This window comes from Lampris incognitus, chromosome 3, assembly GCF_029633865.1.
Source record: "Lampris incognitus isolate fLamInc1 chromosome 3, fLamInc1.hap2, whole genome shotgun sequence".
In the NCBI taxonomy this organism is placed as follows: Eukaryota; Metazoa; Chordata; class Actinopteri; order Lampriformes; family Lampridae; genus Lampris; species Lampris incognitus.
Window position 1 is genome coordinate 97,195,903 of NC_079213.1, and position 19,640 is coordinate 97,215,542.

The following is a 19,640-nucleotide window of genomic DNA, read 5'->3' on the forward strand; positions in this document are numbered from 1 at the left end:
CGAGCGGAGCGTTCGCGCCCGGTAGTAGTAGTAGTAGGGGCGCTACAGCGAATCACATACGGACAGGCGCAGACACCACCGTACGTTGGGGGGTCTGTGTGGCACGGTTCTGTGGCGTCTGGGATCCGATCTTTAAAACCATGCTGGATTGACTGCGCAGAGGCAACTACAATCAATGGCCCGGCTTTGAAACCGTTCAGATTTTATTGGAAAGGAGTGTAAGACGGAGCGAGAGAGAGAGAGAGGGAGAGAAAGACACGAGCGAGCGAGCGAGCGAGAGAGAGAGTGGCGAGAGGGGTGGAAATACAGATTCTTCCAGCGATGGAGCTCACGATGGAAAACATTGGAAACCTGCACGGTGTGTCTCACGCCCATCAAACGAGTGACTTAATGAACTCCCCGCACGCGCGGCAGTCCTCGGCGTCGCATCGGAACTTGGTGTCGCACGGACGCTCGGCCATGGTGTCCAGCATGGCCTCGATACTGGAAGGGGCAGGGGACTACCGCACGGACCACGCTCTGTCTGCACCCTTGCATCCTGCGATGACCATGTCGTGCGACTCCGGCATGAGCCTGAGCAGCACCTACACCACGCTGACGCCGCTGCAGCACCTGCCTCCCATATCCACCGTGTCGGAGAAATTCCACCATCACCCCCACCCACACGCCCACCACCATCCGGCGCATCAGCGACTCGCAGCAGGGAACGTCAGCGGCAGCTTCACCCTGATGAGGGACGACAGAAGCCTCGCTTCCATGAGTAACCTCTATGGCCACTACCCGAAAGATATGTCCGGCATGGGCCAGCCCTTGTCCCCTCTGTCAAACGGACTCGGGTCTTTGCACAACTCCCAGCAGACTCTCGGCGCATACGGCCCCGGAGCTCACCTTTCCAACGACAAGATGCTCTCGTCAGGGGGCTTCGAGTCCCACGCAGCCATGCTGTCCCGGAGCGAGGAGCATCTGGCCCGGGGTCTCGGGGGCCACGGGACGGGGCTGATGACATCGTTGAACGGCATACACCATCACAGCCATCCGCACTCTCAGGCCAACGGTTCAATGCTGTCAGATCGAGACAGACAGACGGTGGGAGGAGGAGGACAGGGAGCTGGGTCAGGGCAGGTGGAGGAGATAAACACCAAGGAGGTGGCACAGCGAATAACGGCGGAGCTCAAGCGCTACAGCATCCCGCAGGCCATCTTCGCCCAAAGGATCTTGTGTCGCTCCCAGGGAACTCTGTCCGACCTGCTACGGAACCCTAAACCGTGGAGTAAACTCAAGTCCGGCCGGGAAACGTTCCGGAGGATGTGGAAGTGGCTGCAGGAGCCCGAGTTTCAGCGGATGTCCGCGCTCAGGCTGGCAGGTGAGTGAGGAGGCAGCTCCGAAATCTGACTAATGTGGCGGGATCAATTAGAAGTCAATGTGGCGAGACTGTCAATAAGCGCTCAAACAGACATTACTACAAGTTATTAGTCGATGGCATCGAGTAAAACTTCATCACGACTGTTGGGGTGTTGTATGTTTGAGGAAATCTATATTTTGACTGATGTCACAGTCCGCGACGGGGCCGTTTGAACACATGTTTGTTCAGATGAACCAAAAGGCAAAAGTCTGCCTCGGAAATCTTGCAGAGAAATTCTAGCGCATCCGTTGTTTTTCTTGTGCACAAAAAATACATACAAACGTATTTTACCCGAGGTCTCGCGGTCTCGTTAACACGTGGGTTGCTTGCACACACCAAAATACACATGCACAGAGAGGGAAAGGGGGGGGGTACAAACAAAGGAAATCAAAGCGAGCTCCATATCCAACTGATTGCATCTTGCAGCTATTACTTGAACTAAAGCACCGGACTATATGATTGGCCTTTAAGACAACTCTCAGTCTGTCCTTTACATCGCGAAATCAATGAACGCCAAAAAAAAAAAAAACGAAATCCCATTTCCCTTTGGACCCAAACAGAGTTGGTACTTTGCTGCTTTCCCGCTGTCAAATAGCCGAGGTGCAAACAAGGCTCGTGTGAGCCCGCGAGGGCCTCGCCACCGAGTCAGGAGAGCGTGACCTCCCACGGATCAATACCCCAGGTCCCAGCGTCCCTTTCCAAAGTAGCGCACTGATAAATGAGCGACTTGGATCTGGGGGGGGGGGGGGGCAGCGAAACAAACAGATGCTTCTTTCCCTGGCCTGCGGTGCGCGTCATTTATATTACAAGTGCACCTCTCCGAAGTTGATTGAAGAGGCCTGCCTGTCAAGTCTAACCGTGGGGTTGTGTTCACAACAAGCGGATCGGCTGACTGCGAAATAACCTACCCTTGAATGAGGGGTATCAAGAAGATACCCCGCCAGTCCTATCGAAATATACCCCAAAAAACCTCTGGCGTCAAATAACGTCCTGGCAAACCATCCATAGAGCTTTCTTTGAATGTTGCATGCGTAAGTGTTGTTCAGCCGTGATTTGAACTTCCTGCAGAGAGTCAACGACAAGAAGATTATTTATTTATTTATCTATCTATTTTATTAGTTCTTCCCTTTAAGCCTTCCAACACCCAGAACGTGATTAAAATGGCAATCGGAGACATGGCGATAAGGTTAAAACATGGACTGGAGTGAAAAGCCTCCTCTCATTGATATTTGTGTAAAGGCTCCGTTTAGACATGCGCCCCCGAACGTCAATCAGCGCTCGTGTGTCGTATTTCAGCAGACAGTTCAATTAAGCAGATATAGTGGCATATTTTAGTTCCAGTCAATGCCCTATTGAAAAGCACTTAATGGCATGTAAATTGTTCCTCTGCGCATTTAGTGGGGTTCTGGTAAATAAAGATTTAAACACTCCACGATTGGGCCTTAAGTGCCACTGCCGTTAAAGTGTTAAAGCTAATTGGGCAGGGGGGGTTTTATATCTTCCACACCCCACACGAGGATAAAACCCCTTCTGCAGTCCAACTGAATCGTGCCACCATAGTGGCACAGCCATGCATGCAATGCACTGGACATGCAGAGACTGTGTGTGTGTGTGTGTGTGTGTGTGTGTGTGTGTGTGTGTGTGTGTGTGTGTGTGTATGTGTGTGTGAGAGAGAGGGGTGGGGGGGGGCGAGAGAGACAGAGAGAGATACAGAGACAGAGAGACAAAGAGAGAGAGAGAGAGAGATGTGCTGTGTGTGAGAGAGAGCTGTGCTGTGTGTGTGTGTGTGTGAGAGAGAGAGAGACAGAGAGAGACAGAGAGAGACAAAGAGAGAGAGAGAGAGAGAGAGGGAGAGAGAGTGTGTGTGAGAGAGATGTGCTGTGTGTGAGAGAGAGCTGTGCTGTGTATGTGTGTGTGAGAGAGAGAGAGACAGAGACAGACAGAGAGAGAGAGAGAGACAAAGAGAGAGGGAGAGAGAGGGGGAGAGAGAGAGAGATGTGTTGTGTGTGAAAGAGCTGTGCTGTGCTGTGTGTGTGTGTGAGAGAGAGAGAGACAGAGAGACAAAGAGAGAGAGAGGGAGAGAGAGTGTGTGAGAGAGATGTGCTGTGTGTGAGAGAGCTGTGCTGTGTGTGTGTGTGTGTGTGTGTGAGAGAGAGAGAGAGAGAGAGAGAGAGAGAGAGGGAGAGAGAGACAGAGACAGACAGAGCCAGAGAGAGAGAGACAGAGAGCCCGAGAGGGAGGGGTAGCAAGAGAGAGAGAGAGAGAGAACACACGTGTGTCGGTGCATAAGGTGAAGGTGGCTTACCAGTGTATCTTACCATAATATTCCAGGTCTTCTTGTGAGATACAAAATGGGGCGTCACGAGTTAATGTGATCAGTAATGATAAGTTTCTTATTAGCCCCTCGTTTAACAGCATTCCACCAACTGTTTAGCAGAGCTTGTACACAGCAGCCCCCCCCCCATTTCCCTTTGATTAACAGTGGGTCTCGGGCGAAGGCGTTGCTGGGTATTTCGAGTAACCTGCTGTCACTAGCTGCCCCCGCGCAATACGCAGCTTAGCAAACATGAAAAACGACTTGTATGTAAATGGGCTCGAGCTACATTTTACTTATTGCATTTAAAATCGCCATTATCCGCGGTGCACATGTGGGCCGGGAGTGGGAGTCGAGGGGTTTGTGATGCTGAAAGGGAGGCTGGGCGATACTCGCTCGGCCACATCAATCAATAAATTCAAATTACTATTCCAAATTCATCACAGTCACACAAATCAATGCGCCCGCCCTGCTTAGCTAATGTGAAAATGCCAGTGTCTGCACACTCACATGACAATCCGGCCCTGCAACGAAAAACAGATAGGTGTGCGGCTGCAGAGTCACTCGGCCCTTGGCTGCCTGTGCCCTTCACGCGCCACGTCCACCAATAAAACCAGGGCGACGCTTACAAAGGCCCGTATGGCGCGCCCTCCCTCGAGGTGCAAGTAAAAGGGCAAATATGGATTATATGACCTATAAGACCGGCCCAATGAATAAACCGCGCCATCTACCAAAATCAAATAATAAGTGAATAGACAACATCCCCTTAAGCTTGACTTTTTTTTTCTTTTTTTTTAGGAAACGAGATATTTTAAGAAAGACGTGTCAAAGCCGGGTGTGGGAGGCATTTTAAAGATCGCATTAACGATGAAAACAATTCGTCTTCGCATCTGTGTTGAATTCAACACTCCATCTCAATGTATTCGGTCGGGTCAATAAAGCCGTGATCGATAAGGATAGCCAGTGCATCTATCAATTATCCCGCCTCAGCACTCTCTCCCAGCGCCCCTCCTCCCGAGCAAGCGCGCGGGAGGGGGGGCACGAGGGTACACACACACATTATATATCTATCTATATATATATATATATCTATATCTATATATATATGGGGGGCACGAGGGTGTGTGTGTGTATATACCCTCGTGCCCCTCCAGCGTCCCCCCTCCCTAGCAAGCGCGGTGGGGTGAGGGGGGGCACGAGGGTACACACACACACACACACACACACACACACACACACACCCACCACGCCATCTGTGTATGATGAAATATGTGTTGCAATTAGTGTTACGTAATGCTGCCCCCCATCCAGCCATGTAGACATTTAATAGCCTATTTGTGGTAAATAGATTATAGATTTCTCTCGTTGTAGCGACGTGGAGGACTGCGTATTCCGGCATGCCGAGACCCTCGCAGCCGAGCAAAAGAGCAGCTGGTTCATTTCCATTTGAATGGCTGGAGCACGTGCCAGGATGTGTAGGTCAGACCAACAAGACCCAGGGAAACTAAAGACCATGAACACGAGGAGGGTGGGAGGCCTCAGTTCCGTTTTTACGTCAGATCCCCCCCCCCGGAACAGCTCCGCCAAGTTCCGCGTTTTCCGTCCCGTCTCCTCCGCACATACGTCATCTATTCCCGTTTTTCAGCCAAACATATATATCTCTAGTACTGGCCTCGCCAAACAACAACAACAACAACAACGCATTTTCCATTTTCCTCCTTCGCCTCGCGTATCGGGGCGGCCATCAGTGTCAGGTGCTGTCCAGAGTTCTGAACTGCTGTCCACGCGGCGGCTGTCTCTGGTTTGACAGCGACCCGTGCTGTATTCATACGCCATCCTATGAGATGACGTCACGATGACGGCTCAACGTGTTCGCTGGAACTGTGACAGTACGGACCCGGATTCGTTTTTGCCCCCCAAAAACAACAGCATTTCGTTCACCACGTCCACCCACACTATATAAGTATAGCCTCCTGCGGGCTGTTTCCTGCTACCCTACATGTGAGCTCTGCATTCACGTTACAGCTTGATCTTTTTGGGATTTCACGATACGAAAGGCGGTTGATGGTTATGTTAGCCTGCACACAACCCCCCCCCCAAATAAAACCTAAACAAAACAAACAAAACAAGAGAAACAAAAGTCACGAGTTGTGTTGTTTGGCCAGTTAAGCCAGGATAATGGGTTTAATTGGACAGGGTGTTAAGATTTGATTGATGTGGGATCATCTTGAAACAGGCTTTTTTTCTTTTCCCGCGAAGATGGTGGCTTGATGTTAGCCCGCGAAATGATCGATCTGTACTTTAATAATTGATGTCCGAGGGGATGACAAGGGAGTGCGAGCGGTGCAGCTGCGGTTTCAGAGTCTGTTCGTTAAGCACGAGCACAGCAAACCCTCACGCTGTACATGTCGAGACACGGACACACACACACACACACACGTCTTCTCCGGAGCCGTATGGTCCTCGCTGCTGCTTAAGAAAGTCAGCCTATATGGTAGGTGAGCAAACAGCCTGTCTCCGATGGCTTATAGCCTCCATTTGGGCTACTGTGCGCGAACATCTTGTTTGGTGTGTTTCAGTAGGCTACTGAAATCGCAGCAGCAGCCGCAGCAGCACAGCCATGCATGTCCCCTCCGTGTTCCCTCTCTTCCGGGTGTATGTGATCGGGATATAGAGTGCGTATGAGCCATACACATTGTTAAGGCCGATCTGGCGAGCCCCTGAATCTGTATCGATTTCCATTCCCTGGCCTCTCCTTTCTCCGTCTCTGGAGCTGCGCCATGGAGCCATACCACCCCCCCCACACACACACACAGACACACACACTCCACAACCGTCCCCCCTTCCGCTTCACTGAGCAACACCATTTCTCCTATTAACAGCTCACCCCCTCATATCACAAAACTGAATGACGATGCTCATACACTACCTTGTTGCATGTCAGCCAAGGCCACAAGATCAAATACAGACTTCCACATTTGAAAGCCTTGAGTCACCTGTGGGCCTACAGGGGCTATGAAATTACATTAAATGTAATACGACCCCCTGTCACTCAGTAGTCTGGTTTTCCCTCCGCCACTGTTTCGTGCAGACCATGAAAACGACGATATTCGGAAGGATGTGATCGCTATATTGAAATTAGACTCCAATTTGTCCACAAAGCGTTAAAAACCCGACGGCTGACGCCACCACGCCGCCTCCTTGATCATCCTCCCTTGGTCTTCTTGGAATAAAGCCCACGCATGCTTCTCAATTATAGATGCAGCAGCGGTCTGAACAGCATGGCTCTGTACAGGCCAGAATACCGTCCATTCTATTTCAGATGATCAATTCCCCGGCTGCTCCGTCGCCCCCTCGCCAAATCGGATCGATAGGAGAGAATGACCTTTAAATCAAATTGCTCGCAGACTCGACTGGATGCACGCGGCTAGCAGCGAAGGGTTAAGAGGCGCTCTTTGCATCACCTATTCACAAAACACACACACACAACACCAACGGAGGGGCTTTTATGTGAACCACGCAGGGTAGTGTCATCATTAAATCTGATTATTCATCCTCCAAATGTGGAATCGGACGGTCGTAACGTGTGGGAAGAGCGCTGCGAGGCCCACGTGGACAGATAACGGCTAGACCACTTTTTTTTTTTTTTTTAAGCAAGATTTCAAGTAAGCCACGGTTCCAAAGAGCAGTCTTGGTCAATAATGTTGACCTGAGCACGTCAGTGTGTAGGCTTGTTTGTAGGCCAGGCCTTCCGATGAACCCCGCTATCATGTAATGTCATGCGGGCTCGCATCCTGCACACGGCGTCCTATAAACTATATTATAGTTACACGTCTGCAGCCGCCGGCACTAAAACACAAGTTGTCCCTCCGCCGCATTAGTCGCCTATCTGTCGCCCCCTGACAGGCCATCGCTTATTAAATACCCGATAATGGCTGGTCTAATGCACGCGTTCAGAGAACACGCGACAAGGACGCTGGCCGCACAAGTTAAGGGACACATACGCTACTCGGTGTACAGGACTCCAAAATAGATATCGAACAATACTTTAAGTCAAGTCCGGTCAATTTTAGTTGTGTAGCCCATTATCACAAATTTACAAATTTGCCCCAGGGGGCTTTACAGCAACACAACGTCCTGTCCTTAGACCCTCGCATCCGATGAGGAACTCCTCCCTAAAAAAAACCAATCCTTTACTTAATTACACTTTGCCTTGTTCACTTCAATTTAACGAGACTCGGGCATCACGCGTAGGCCAATATTCAGAATGATCGCTTATCCATTTCCGGGTCGGCTACGTAAGGAAATAAACCACATTATTATTGTTTTTTTGGCAGGGAAAAAAACCGCAATCAGTCAACCGTAGCCTATATAGGACATTTGGTTTTTTTGGTATGAAATCTTGTATTTTTAATTGGTAAATTGTGACTATCTTGCCTGGCCATTTTGAAGATTGTGTGATATTAGGTTTGCTATTCCTTATGGTCGATCACAGCAAAACCGCCAAACGCAAATACAAACAACCACACAGGCGCGCGGACACGCGTGCGCACGCAGTCACTCGCGCTCTCTCTCTCTCTCACACACACACACACACACACACACACACACACACACACACACTAGATATAGCCACGGCTGTAACGCGAAACTAAAGCCCACACAGGTCAACAAAAGAACAAAACGGCCGTGAAATCAGTTGATGAATTGATCAATAGTCGTCTGCATACATAGGATACCTTATGTAAATTACACAGAGCGAGGAGTCTTAAGGATGGCCCAAAATATACACTATTGTGCGTTCTGGCTTTGTTACAACACCGTCACCATTATTATTTATGTGTTGTTGTTGTTGTTTTTACTTTAACAGAGGGACATTTTGGAGATTTTAATTTACACGCAATATGCCGTGTGCACGTGCTCTCGCGCGAATGTGTGTGTGTGTTACTTGAATATTGAACGAGATTTCTTTTTGCGACACCCAAAGAAAACAAATATAAACTATCGTAGGAAATAAAAGTATTTTGCGTCGTTGCCGTTATAAGAGTGCTTGCTGATATATTGATTTATCAAGTCCCCCCCCAGCTGTTTCAACCTTTCCTTATATCCCTTATACTATTAGTGTCACACACCTCACGAGGATACAGTTCATTATATTATAATTATTATTATTCCCACTGTTTATCACTACATCATATTATCAGTAAAACCAACATGGACCGTTGAGACAATTGGGGAAATAATTACTGATAAACGTTTAAAATGTTTATTACAAGGAAGACAGGCAACATGATTGTCGTGTAGGTCACTGCGATGAGGATGATGCTCATCTTAAATATCACCCGCAATTATCAACCGAAAATACTTTAACTGTACAGCTCCTGCACCTTACATGACTGTCCACCTCTATTGAAAGTGATGTGGTCCAGCTGCGACACGTCGCAGCGAATATATTACCTCTAGGAACCCCGCTCTAATATTGGAAGAACTGAAACTTAAAAACGACCCAAAACATGTTCCGGTGTGACCCAGACGAGGCAGTAAGACAGTCCCCCTATACAGCCTACCAACGCATCTTTCAGACGGCCGCGCCTCTCTTCGTACACGTCACTATAGCCTAGCAACGTAGACGTATGAGCGCGCGCTTGGCGCCCCGCGTTTCTCTGCCAGTGCTGAGGTAAGTGAGGTAGGCCTAACGGTGGGGGTCCCATGGCGGACCCTGAGACTTGTTTCTCGTTTGCAGCAGCTTGGCCTTTGCGGGAGGAGAGAGAGAGAGAGAGAGAGAGAGAGAGAGAGAGAGAGAGAGAGAGAGAGAGAGAGAGAGAGAGAGAGAGCGAGAGAGCCGCGCCGCACCCCCCATTTCACATCAGGCCCACTCGGCATCGATCGCAGGACTGCAGGCCGGCTGGCAAGGCCTCCATACAGTTATCTATCGATTCCCCTCATACCCCTACCAGCCTCTGCCCGCCCACCCCAAATCTCCGTCAGACAAAACACACGCGCACACATGCAACACGCGCGTGCGCGCGCACAGCAGCACGCCACCGAGGCAGCTTTCACACGCTCCGATTTATTTGCCAAGTTATAAGGTTTGCTGTTTGCTTTGAAACCAGTTATTCCATTTATGCTTTTGTCCATTCACCCCGTTGTGACATGAATTTTCTTAGGCCTACATTTTAGAGGACTAACCTATAACCGCCGACAGGGCCAGACGTTTGTTCGAGACCTTTAATTTGAAGGAGACCCCCCCCCATCCCCGCGCGGAACCTACCTGTTCTTCACTGGCATGAATTTCGAGTAGGAACAATGACCCAGCTGGAGATGGTTCCGCTGGCACATCATTTTTACACAACGAAAGTTTTCCTAGTAAATCGTTTGCGACCACCTGGGTTGGTCCTGCCTGGTTGCTACAGCGCATGCGCTCGGAAGGTAAACCAGAGCTCCGCTCACCTGGTGTTTAAATCGCCGTACAGATCACAGCATCATGATCACACGCAGCTGGCCGCGGCAATTACGTATGAAATCAATGATAATCACATGGGCAACAAAGTGTCATGCTACTACCGTGCAGCCCACTTCCGCTGAGAAATACGGACTAACATATATATACACACACACACACACACATATATATATATATATATATATATATATAGGCCACTATTTCGCCAAAATAACGGTGATTAAAATTCAGTCGCGCGGTTCTCTCAATCATGTTCTTAAATGCCTTTCATTATCTAGAAACTCATAAGGAGTGTAATGATCACAATCTTTATTGATTATTGAATTCTTGGCGAGCCCTGCAATCTCTCAGGTTTTATCACTTTGGGCGGCGAGTAATAGATCGGGGACGTATAAAACATTGCGATGAGTATCATCGGTATCATTCTGCCATGGCTTTCCAGCAAAATAACACTCGTGTGTGGGGCTTATAATTGGCCGTTTTAGATTATGCTACGCATTTATAATTAGTACGAATTGGGATTTTTATTTTTTTTAATTTTTTTGGCCGCTCGGATGGACGCTAGAGAGAAAAGGTGGAAAACGCACAACGCACGAATTAAGGTGGACTACTTAAGGTAGACTGAGCGTCCGTGTGCCCTTCACGTTGAATGTGGTCGCGGTGGTGGAGAAATGCCTCGCAGCCGAGTCGAGAGGACGGGCAGACAAACAAATCGTGTCACTCTACCGGTATATTAGCACCAATTCTCTCACTCATTACGTTGAGGAGGTATTGAGCTGGACGTGTGCTTGTTGGGACCGGTGGCGAAGGGCTTTGGCACTGCCCTCCAGCTTGAGCGGAGCAAACACCAACTGCACAAGCAGCCCTTTAAGTTGTCGTCGTGTCGATGCACACACTGTCAGCCCTTGTGCAGTGTAGCCTGTGCGAATGTGAAAACGAGCAAAAAGAGAAAACACACGCACACACATGGCTTAACAAACGGAAGTGCACCACCAGGTCTCGGAGTTGCTTGAGGCCTGTTTGAAAGCCCACAGCACGGACACGTGGAGGGCACCGCAGGCTACGACGCGAATGTGGCCTTTTAGTCTTCCCATTCAAAAACACGGCGAACCGCATAACCAGCGAACCTGTTTACTGGCAGCCATTTAACACGTCGTAACACGCACCCCCTTTATCTACTTCACAATGAACACAACAATGGCTTCGCGAAGACGTGAATTGAATTTTAAAGCCATTTTTTGGGGGGGGGGGCATCTGGGAAACAAGACGAATGCTAGCATCGACCAAAATGGTGGAAGGCACAAAGGATAATTTTGAATGCATGTGAAAGTATGCTCTGACAGAAGACAGATGTCCTCCCTTCCACAGTAGGTGCATATATCACTGCACAACACAAGTAAGACTTACAGAATTATACAAAATACGGGATATTAGCAATGTTAGCAGGGATTGACATTCTTATGAGCTGAAGGGCAGCAACGATCAGTCACTGCGCATGCTCCGGACGGTCTTCTGTCTTCCGTGCAAAAAAACGAGTAATTAATGCGACGGAGAAGTAGACGTCATGCGACCAATAGACGCCAATGTGGTAGCTACGTGACATAAATCGGACATTTTTCCAAAATGTCTGCAAACCAAACAGGTACATCTAAGAAAAAAAAAAGAAAAAACAGCAGGCAAAACTGTGAATTTTGTTGTATAAATTGTTGAAATTTAAATAAAAACTCAGTTGGGAAAAAAGCGAGAGAAAGCTTCTAGGTGAGATATGCAGCAGGTGATGATGGCACGTCTAGTCTACACAGTTAGGCTCCTTTCAAACCAACTCTTACGACTTGAATAGGAGGGTGTGAAGGGAAGCTGGATCATCACGTTTCCTTCTGTTTTGTGTCTCCACCCCCTTTGTGCATCTTCACTCGAGGCCTACTCCCCCCTCCAAGGCACATAATTAATTGGACGAGCTGAATTTCACACACGAATTATTCACGAATCTATCGATCGATATTGAACACCCTGGGCCTTTCTCTTAACCTCTCTTTGCTTGTTGTGATGCAAAGAATATTAATGCCATATGAGAAGGCGTACGTTTTGCTCACCGTTTGGATATAAACATTTAATTGCATACACACACACACATGCACACACGTATAAACTGTGGTCGACCCTCGACTGAAATTCATGCACTAGTGGAGTCTTAGTCGGTCCTCTGCACTGCTGGAGATATCTGGGTTAGGGTTAAAGACCAAAGGTCATTCTAATATGTTATCTAATATGGATATTAGACGATTTGAATTAAGACAATTTGAAGAAATTGTTCGAATGCTTCGAGGAAAACAAGGCGAGGATGAGGAAGGCAAACCAAGCCTTTTGAAACCTTCCCAGTGGTGTAGCCTATTGGATTCCCTAAAAGTAGGGCAATTCTTGAGTCATTTTGAACGAAACCACAGGTGACTTAAGAAATTACACAGCACTCTATAGCGATGTCCTGCCAGCAGCTCAGCCCTATATGAGAACTAGGAAAATAGTCCAAAATAGGATTTCAACACTTGTCCAGCGTGGGCTGCTGTTCTTTGTGTGAGTCTGTGCCCGTCTCTGTGCATGGTGCCTACTGTAGCTCTAAAAGCTGCAATGATCGATTTTTTTTCTTTTCTACGCCGGGCTTGGTTCAGTAATCAGGGCCCCCTTCCTCCCCGATCGATCGATATCGATTACTAAATCCAACGCCTGTAGCAAAGGCAACGCTCTGTGGCGCCCCGTGTAGCCAGGGCACAGCGAGAGTGACTCCTACTGGCCGAATGGCGACACAGCAGCTCCGTTGGATTCGCAAAGGACGTGATTCGCCGATTGAAATGATCTGAATCTGAAATAGAAGAAACGTTTCTTTTTTTTAATTATTAATATTTTTGGCTTGACATGACAGGTTAGGTGTCCCGACAAAGCAAAATTACTCCCCTTGTGCTACGGTGTTCTTCTACCAGCCCAATTGTGAGCTCATTTCGTCTGCACACTGACATACAAGAGTGTGTTATTTACAGTTCACAGATTGGCTGGTGTTAACAGCTCAAACATAAAATAGGCTAAGTGTCAAATTTTCAAATTTACATAACCTATTTCCAGGCTGCCTGTCTGATCTAATCTTAGCCGTGATAACAACGGCCTTTAGACGTCTCACTTTGGTGCCATTCTTCTGTTTAGATGAAAATCAAGCGGCATTAACCTTCCCCCCCTTTTTTTTCCATCCCCACACTTGGGAAATAGGAAAACAGAGGTGTCATTAAAGTTCCCAATAATCCAGGAGCCCCTGATCCGTGTTGATATTTCTCTAAAAAATATCCACTGTGACAACAATTTTCTAGATTCACAAAATGACTCAGTTCATCAAGTTTTCTACGTAACGCCCCCAATCAGCTGAGAGCTAATCCGAGTCCAGTCAAATTGACTTGTACAGCTCTTTTGACATATTCAGACTTGTTTACACCGAGCAAAGGGCATTTAGTACAGATTACAAGTAAGTGATGATAACAAGAAAGAACAAAAATGTCAAGATATGGGTCCACAACTTGTTTTTTTTGTTTGCGCGCATGTGTGTGTGTGTGTATGGGGGGGGGGGTTGTTTTGCATGTCCACACATGCATTAATGAAAATGAGAGCAGAGGGCAACCCCAGGTCAGTTCATGATAGAAAACAATAAATAGCAGGCTACGGGAAAGGAAACAAAAGAAGATTGACTGGCAAGGCAAGGAGGTTGATCGTGGGCCCGTGAATATAGATTTTAAACCGAGATAGTATCATAACCTAACAAATGGTAGGAAGCTCAGTCCAAAAGAACAAACCCCCTCCCCCCCAGGAGGCCGTAATGATGAATGTGAACAGTCCATCACATACAGATAGGAATATCAATTTAGGAATATCAATTTTCATTCTCGGTATTGCCGGGACAATTTGACTTCTTGATTTTATTCATAACTGTACATTAATATTACCAAAACACACAAATGGGAATTTGACACAGCATGTCTCGGTGTCGCTTTGTATGCAGGGTGTGCAAGCTTTTAAATGTGCCCCCTATAAAATTAGATATGCCGCTTGTGCAAAAAAAAATTTAATCCCAAAAGGGGTAAACAATTCAGTCACTAAAAACAAGCGTTTCACGAAGCGTATTTTTGCATATTATAAATATTTCAAAGCATGAAAGCCGTTGGTGGCTTGTCATTCTTTTCCTGTATAGTCTCATACCTGCTGCACCGATGCTGAACACACCGGGGATCATTTCTATGGACGACGTGTAAGCCTGGTGATGAGCCCGTCATTACCCCGCCTGAACGCAAACTTCACCTTTATCCTCAGATGTTGCACAATGAGAAATCAGATCTGTAAATTAGGTTTAGAATTATTATCGTCATTAGACACTGCGATTATCATAATGAGAACCCTCCATCACTCTCTTCGCTTTTGTCTCCAGAATTAATCACAAAGACCTGCGATGTGAGGGCCGGGTTGGTTTTTTTGTGTGTGTGCATTTATGTGTACACGATATGTGCATACATGTGTGCAACACACACACACACACGCACACAGCCACACACACATACACTATATATATATGTGTGCACACACATACACTATATATATATATATATATATGTGCACATAATCACAAACACACACACACACACACACACACATATATATATATATACACTACCGTTCAAAAGTTTGGGATCACCCAAACAATTTTGTGTTTTCCATGAAAAGTCATACTTATTCACCACCATATGTTGTGAAATGAATAGAAAATAGAGTCAAGACATTGACAAGGTTAGAAATAATGATTTGTATTTGAAATAAGACTTTTTTTACATCAAACTTTGCTTTCGTCAAAGAATCCTCCATTTGCAGCAATTACAGCATTGCAGACCTTTGGCATTCTAGCTGTTAATTTGTTGAGGTAATCTGGAGAAATTGCACCCCACGCTTCCAGAAGCAGCTCCCACAAGTTGGATTGGTTGGATGGGCACTTCTTTGAGCAGATTGAGTTTCTGGAGCATCACATTTGTGGGGTCAATTAAACGCTCAAAATGGCCAAAAAAAGAGAACTTTCATCTGAAACTCGACAGTCTATTCTTGTTCTTAGAAATGAAGGCTATTCCATGCGAGAAATTGCTAAGAAATTGAAGATTTCCTACACCGGTGTGTACTACTCCCTTCAGAGGACAGCACAAACAGGCTCTAACAGGTACTATTTAATGAAGATGCCAGTTGGGGACCTGTGAGGCGTCTGTTTCTCAAACTAGAGACTCTAATGTACTTATCTTCTTGCTCAGTTGTGCAACGCGGCCTCCCACTTCTTTTTCTACTCTGGTTAGAACCTGTTTGTGCTGTCCTCTGAAGGGAGTAGTACACACCGGTGTAGGAAGTCTTCAATTTCTTAGCAATTTCTCGCATGGAATAGCCTTCATTTCTAAGAACAAGAATAGACTGTCGAGTTTCAGATGAAAGTTCTCTTTTTCTGGCCATTTTGAGCGTTTAATTGACCCCACAAATGTGATGCTCCAGAAACTCAATCTGCTCAAAGAAGTGCCCATCCAACCAATCCAACTTGTGGGAGCTGCTTCTGGAAGCGTGGGGTGCAATTTCTCCAGATTACCTCAACAAATTAACAGCTAGAATGCCAAAGGTCTGCAATGCTGTAATTGCTGCAAATGGAGGATTCTTTGACGAAAGCAAAGTTTGATGTAAAAAAAATCTTATTTCAAATACAAATCATTATTTCTAACCTTGTCAATGTCTTGACTCTATTTTCTATTCATTTCACAACATATGGTGGTGAATAAGTGTGACTTTTCATGGAAAACACAAAATTGTTTGGGTGATCCCAAACTTTTGAACGGTAGTGTATATATATATATATATATATATATATATATATATATATATATATATATATATATAAAATCCAGTGAGATGATTGCTTGTGGCACGAAACAGGCTTGTACAGTCTCATAATGAATTTTTAATTACTTGACTCACTATTACTACTCACTACTACTACTACTATGTGACTGGATTATTTTGCTCCTAATACACTATATACTATATATAGTGTATGTGTGTGTGTGTGTGTGTGTGTGTTTGATATACATGACTGCAGTGTTGATGTGAAGTATGAATATGATGGATGGGCCTGTGCACAGATTAGACATCTGTAGTAAACAGATTGGACTGCAATGGCTGATCAATGGGCTCTGTTCCACTGTAATTAGACACACAGCGCCACTGCTTGGCTCCAGCCACTTCAGCACAATCAGAATCACACACACACACACATGCATGCATATATATACACATACACACAGAAACACAAATGTCAACATGCATGCCCACAAATAAGCGCACAGACAAACACATATGTATATAAACACAACTGCACTGAGGAGCCCATGCAAAAACCCCACATCCATACAAGTGGACAAATGAAACTCACGCAGACCATGCCCACATGTGTACTGAGACACACACGCACAGCGTGAGAAAGAACTAGTCAAAGATAAGCGTGAAAACTAAAACAGAGGACAAGAACAGACAATGACTGTTGCAGCAGCTGGAGAAAAGGAAATGTCACAAAATCTGCAGGGATGACGGCAGCAATCTCTCTCTCTCTCTCTCTCTCTCTCTCTCTCTCTCTCTCTCTCTCTCTCTCTTCAATTTAGTTTTCTTTATCACCATAGAAGTGGCACTGAGAGGGGCCCATAGCAGGTTGTAGCAAGATTCGATCCTAAGCTAGCAGGGGAGCGTGTGGCTCCAGAGGCAGGGTCTAACATCTTACAGTCTCCTCAGCATCTCTGGGTACCATTTCCCCCCTTTTATCTGCAGCCGTCTGCTCCTCCACTCCTTACCTGACTCCTACAAATACCTCAAGTTACAACCCACTTACACACCATACAGCATTCTATTAACTATTAATTTCTCTGCTCACTGGCTACAATACCACCTACCCACCCCCCCTCCACTCCGACAACCCACCACCACCACCCCACCCCAACTCAAGAGGGCTCTCGGTGTGTTTTCTTTTGAAAAGCGCTCTGTGTGTATGTGTTGTGCAGCTCATAGAAGTCGGTGCACGCACCTCTCTGGTGTTTGTGTTGGAGGGGAGCGGGTTATAAATACCCCCTCGGAGCTCAATAGAGTGGGCTCCAGTGGGCTATGTTTGAAGCAGCCGACTGTAGACCTGCTGGGGGGAGATTCTGACCTCAGTCCCAACAGAGAAACCCCCAATTCCTACAGCAATGTGGGTCAATATCACTCCCTCATTCACCCCCCCACAACCCCTCCCTTTGGTTCTTATACACACACAAATGATACACACTGTCTTACTCCACACACTGTCTTTCTCTCCTCCTCCACGCTCTCGTTCTCACCTCCTCTCTCCTTCTCTCCTCCTCCTCCTCTCTCTCTCTCTCTCTCTCTCTCTCTCTCTCTCTCTCTCTCTCTCTCTCTCTCTCTCTCTCTCTCACACACACAAACTTTTCTTTTTTTTCTCTTTATCTATTCCTCTTCCTCCAACCTGCTCTTTACCCATCTGTGCATCTTCCCCTGTCTCTTTCCCTGTCTGTTTTTATGCATCTATACACGTGCACACACTCACACGCGCCTACATATTCACCCCCACCACCCCCACCACCAGACACACATGCAGGCACGCACGCACACACACACACACACACACACACACACACACACACACACACAAAATGCTTTTGTGCAACAGTCACTCAGTCCCCTGTTGCGACTCAAACTGCATTAATATTGAATCAAACAGCAGTGTCTCCAGCTAGCAGGCAGCAGTCAGCCCCCCCCCCCACACACACACACACACATACCATCCCTCTCCCACCGCAGGCTGGCTCCCTGTCTGCACTCTGCTGGATGGAAGGAATATTCCCACTGGGCAGCAAGCATGGATTAGCTTTAAATCAACTTTAATACCTGGCAATGTAGATAGAGCTGTAGAACCTCTCCTGGTGTACAAACTAGTCTCCATGTATTTAAGTACTAGTCTCCATGTATTTAAGTACTAGTCTCCATGTATTTAAGTACGAGTCTCCATGTATTTAAGTACGAGTCTCCATGTATTTAAGTACTAGTCTCCATGTATTTAAGTACGAGTCTCCATGTATTTAAGTACTAGTCTCCATGTATTTAAGTACGAGTCTCCATGTATTTAAGTACTAGTCTCCATGTATTTAAGTACCAGCTAATGACACATTTACTTCCTTTTTGTCTCACTCCACGACGTTGCTTATATGTCTGAAAATGAAAAGAAGCGCCATGTATATTTACCTTGCTCTTTCTCCTTTCTCCCTTTTTGCCTCTCACCCTTGTCCCCATCCCTCGCACACCCACCTCCCCATCCAAGCCTGCAAGCGCAAAGAGCAGGAGCAACACAAGGACCGCAACATGGCACCAAAGAAACAGCGTTTGGTCTTCACCGACCTGCAGCGGCGCACGCTCATCGCAATCTTCAAGGAGAACAAGCGTCCTTCCAAGGAGATGCAGCTCACCATCTCCCAGCAGCTTGGCCTGGAGCTCAACACCGTCAGCAACTTCTTCATGAACGCGCGCCGCCGCTGCGTGGATCGCTGGCATGACGACCACGGCACCAGCCCCGGGCAGCCGGGCACATCCGCGACCACCTTCTCCAAGGCCTGAGTGGAGGAGAGGGCCCTCAGAGGGCTGAGGACCCAGGTCGGCGCGGTAGGCAGGGAGAAGTGGTCGTGAAAACTGTCTACGACAACCCTGGACCTGGCCTTGACTGTCTGAACGCGTCCTCTGCCTCTGATTCATTTTGTGCCATGCAATCATCTCTTCACCAGTTAAAACCATCGTCTCCAGCTCTCACAAACAAAACCCCTAAAGGTGAAATGTGAAATCCACTCTACATCACCCCCCATACAGACAATCACTAATTTTGCCCCCCCCCTTTTTTTTGGACATTTTTGTGACATCCCTGACACGCAAAGAGACACCAAAGATATGATGTTTGAGTTGGACATTGTCAGACGTATGCCAGCTTCTTCGGCCACACCAGTGGCAACCGATTCTGCTTCTCTCCCGACTCTCCTCTTTCCGTCTGCCTCTTCCTTCTCTCTCGCATCCCTCTACGCTGGCACATGGAAGCAACAAGGGCAGAAGAATGGCAATAAATCTGACAGAACAGCACATAGCCCTATTATCAAAGCCCCATCCTGCACACACGAGGCCGTCACAAAGAAAACAACGCAGCCTGCAAAGAGAAGGAAAAAAAAAAGAAAAAAACAACAAGGCTTTTTCAGTCCTTCATCTCTAAACGCCCCCTCCTTCTGTTCTCTCCTTCACTCCTCAGCCAAAGGTATTCCCTGATGGCCAGGCATTTCAGAGATCAGCTCGGTCCGATCACACGGCAAACTAATGAATTGAAAAATGAA

General features: G+C 47.0%; 1 protein-coding gene across 1 annotated transcript; it reads left to right on the plus strand.

Annotated features, from left to right (window-relative positions):
- Positions 1–321: 321 nt before the first annotated feature.
- On the plus strand, positions 322–18,885 carry onecut3a (one cut homeobox 3a). Its single transcript, XM_056277685.1, has 2 exons — positions 322–1,363; positions 18,593–18,885. Exons 1-2 carry the CDS (start codon positions 322–324, stop codon positions 18,883–18,885), a joined length of 1,335 nt encoding a protein of 444 aa, XP_056133660.1.
- The last annotated feature ends 755 nt before the right edge of the window (positions 18,886–19,640 follow it).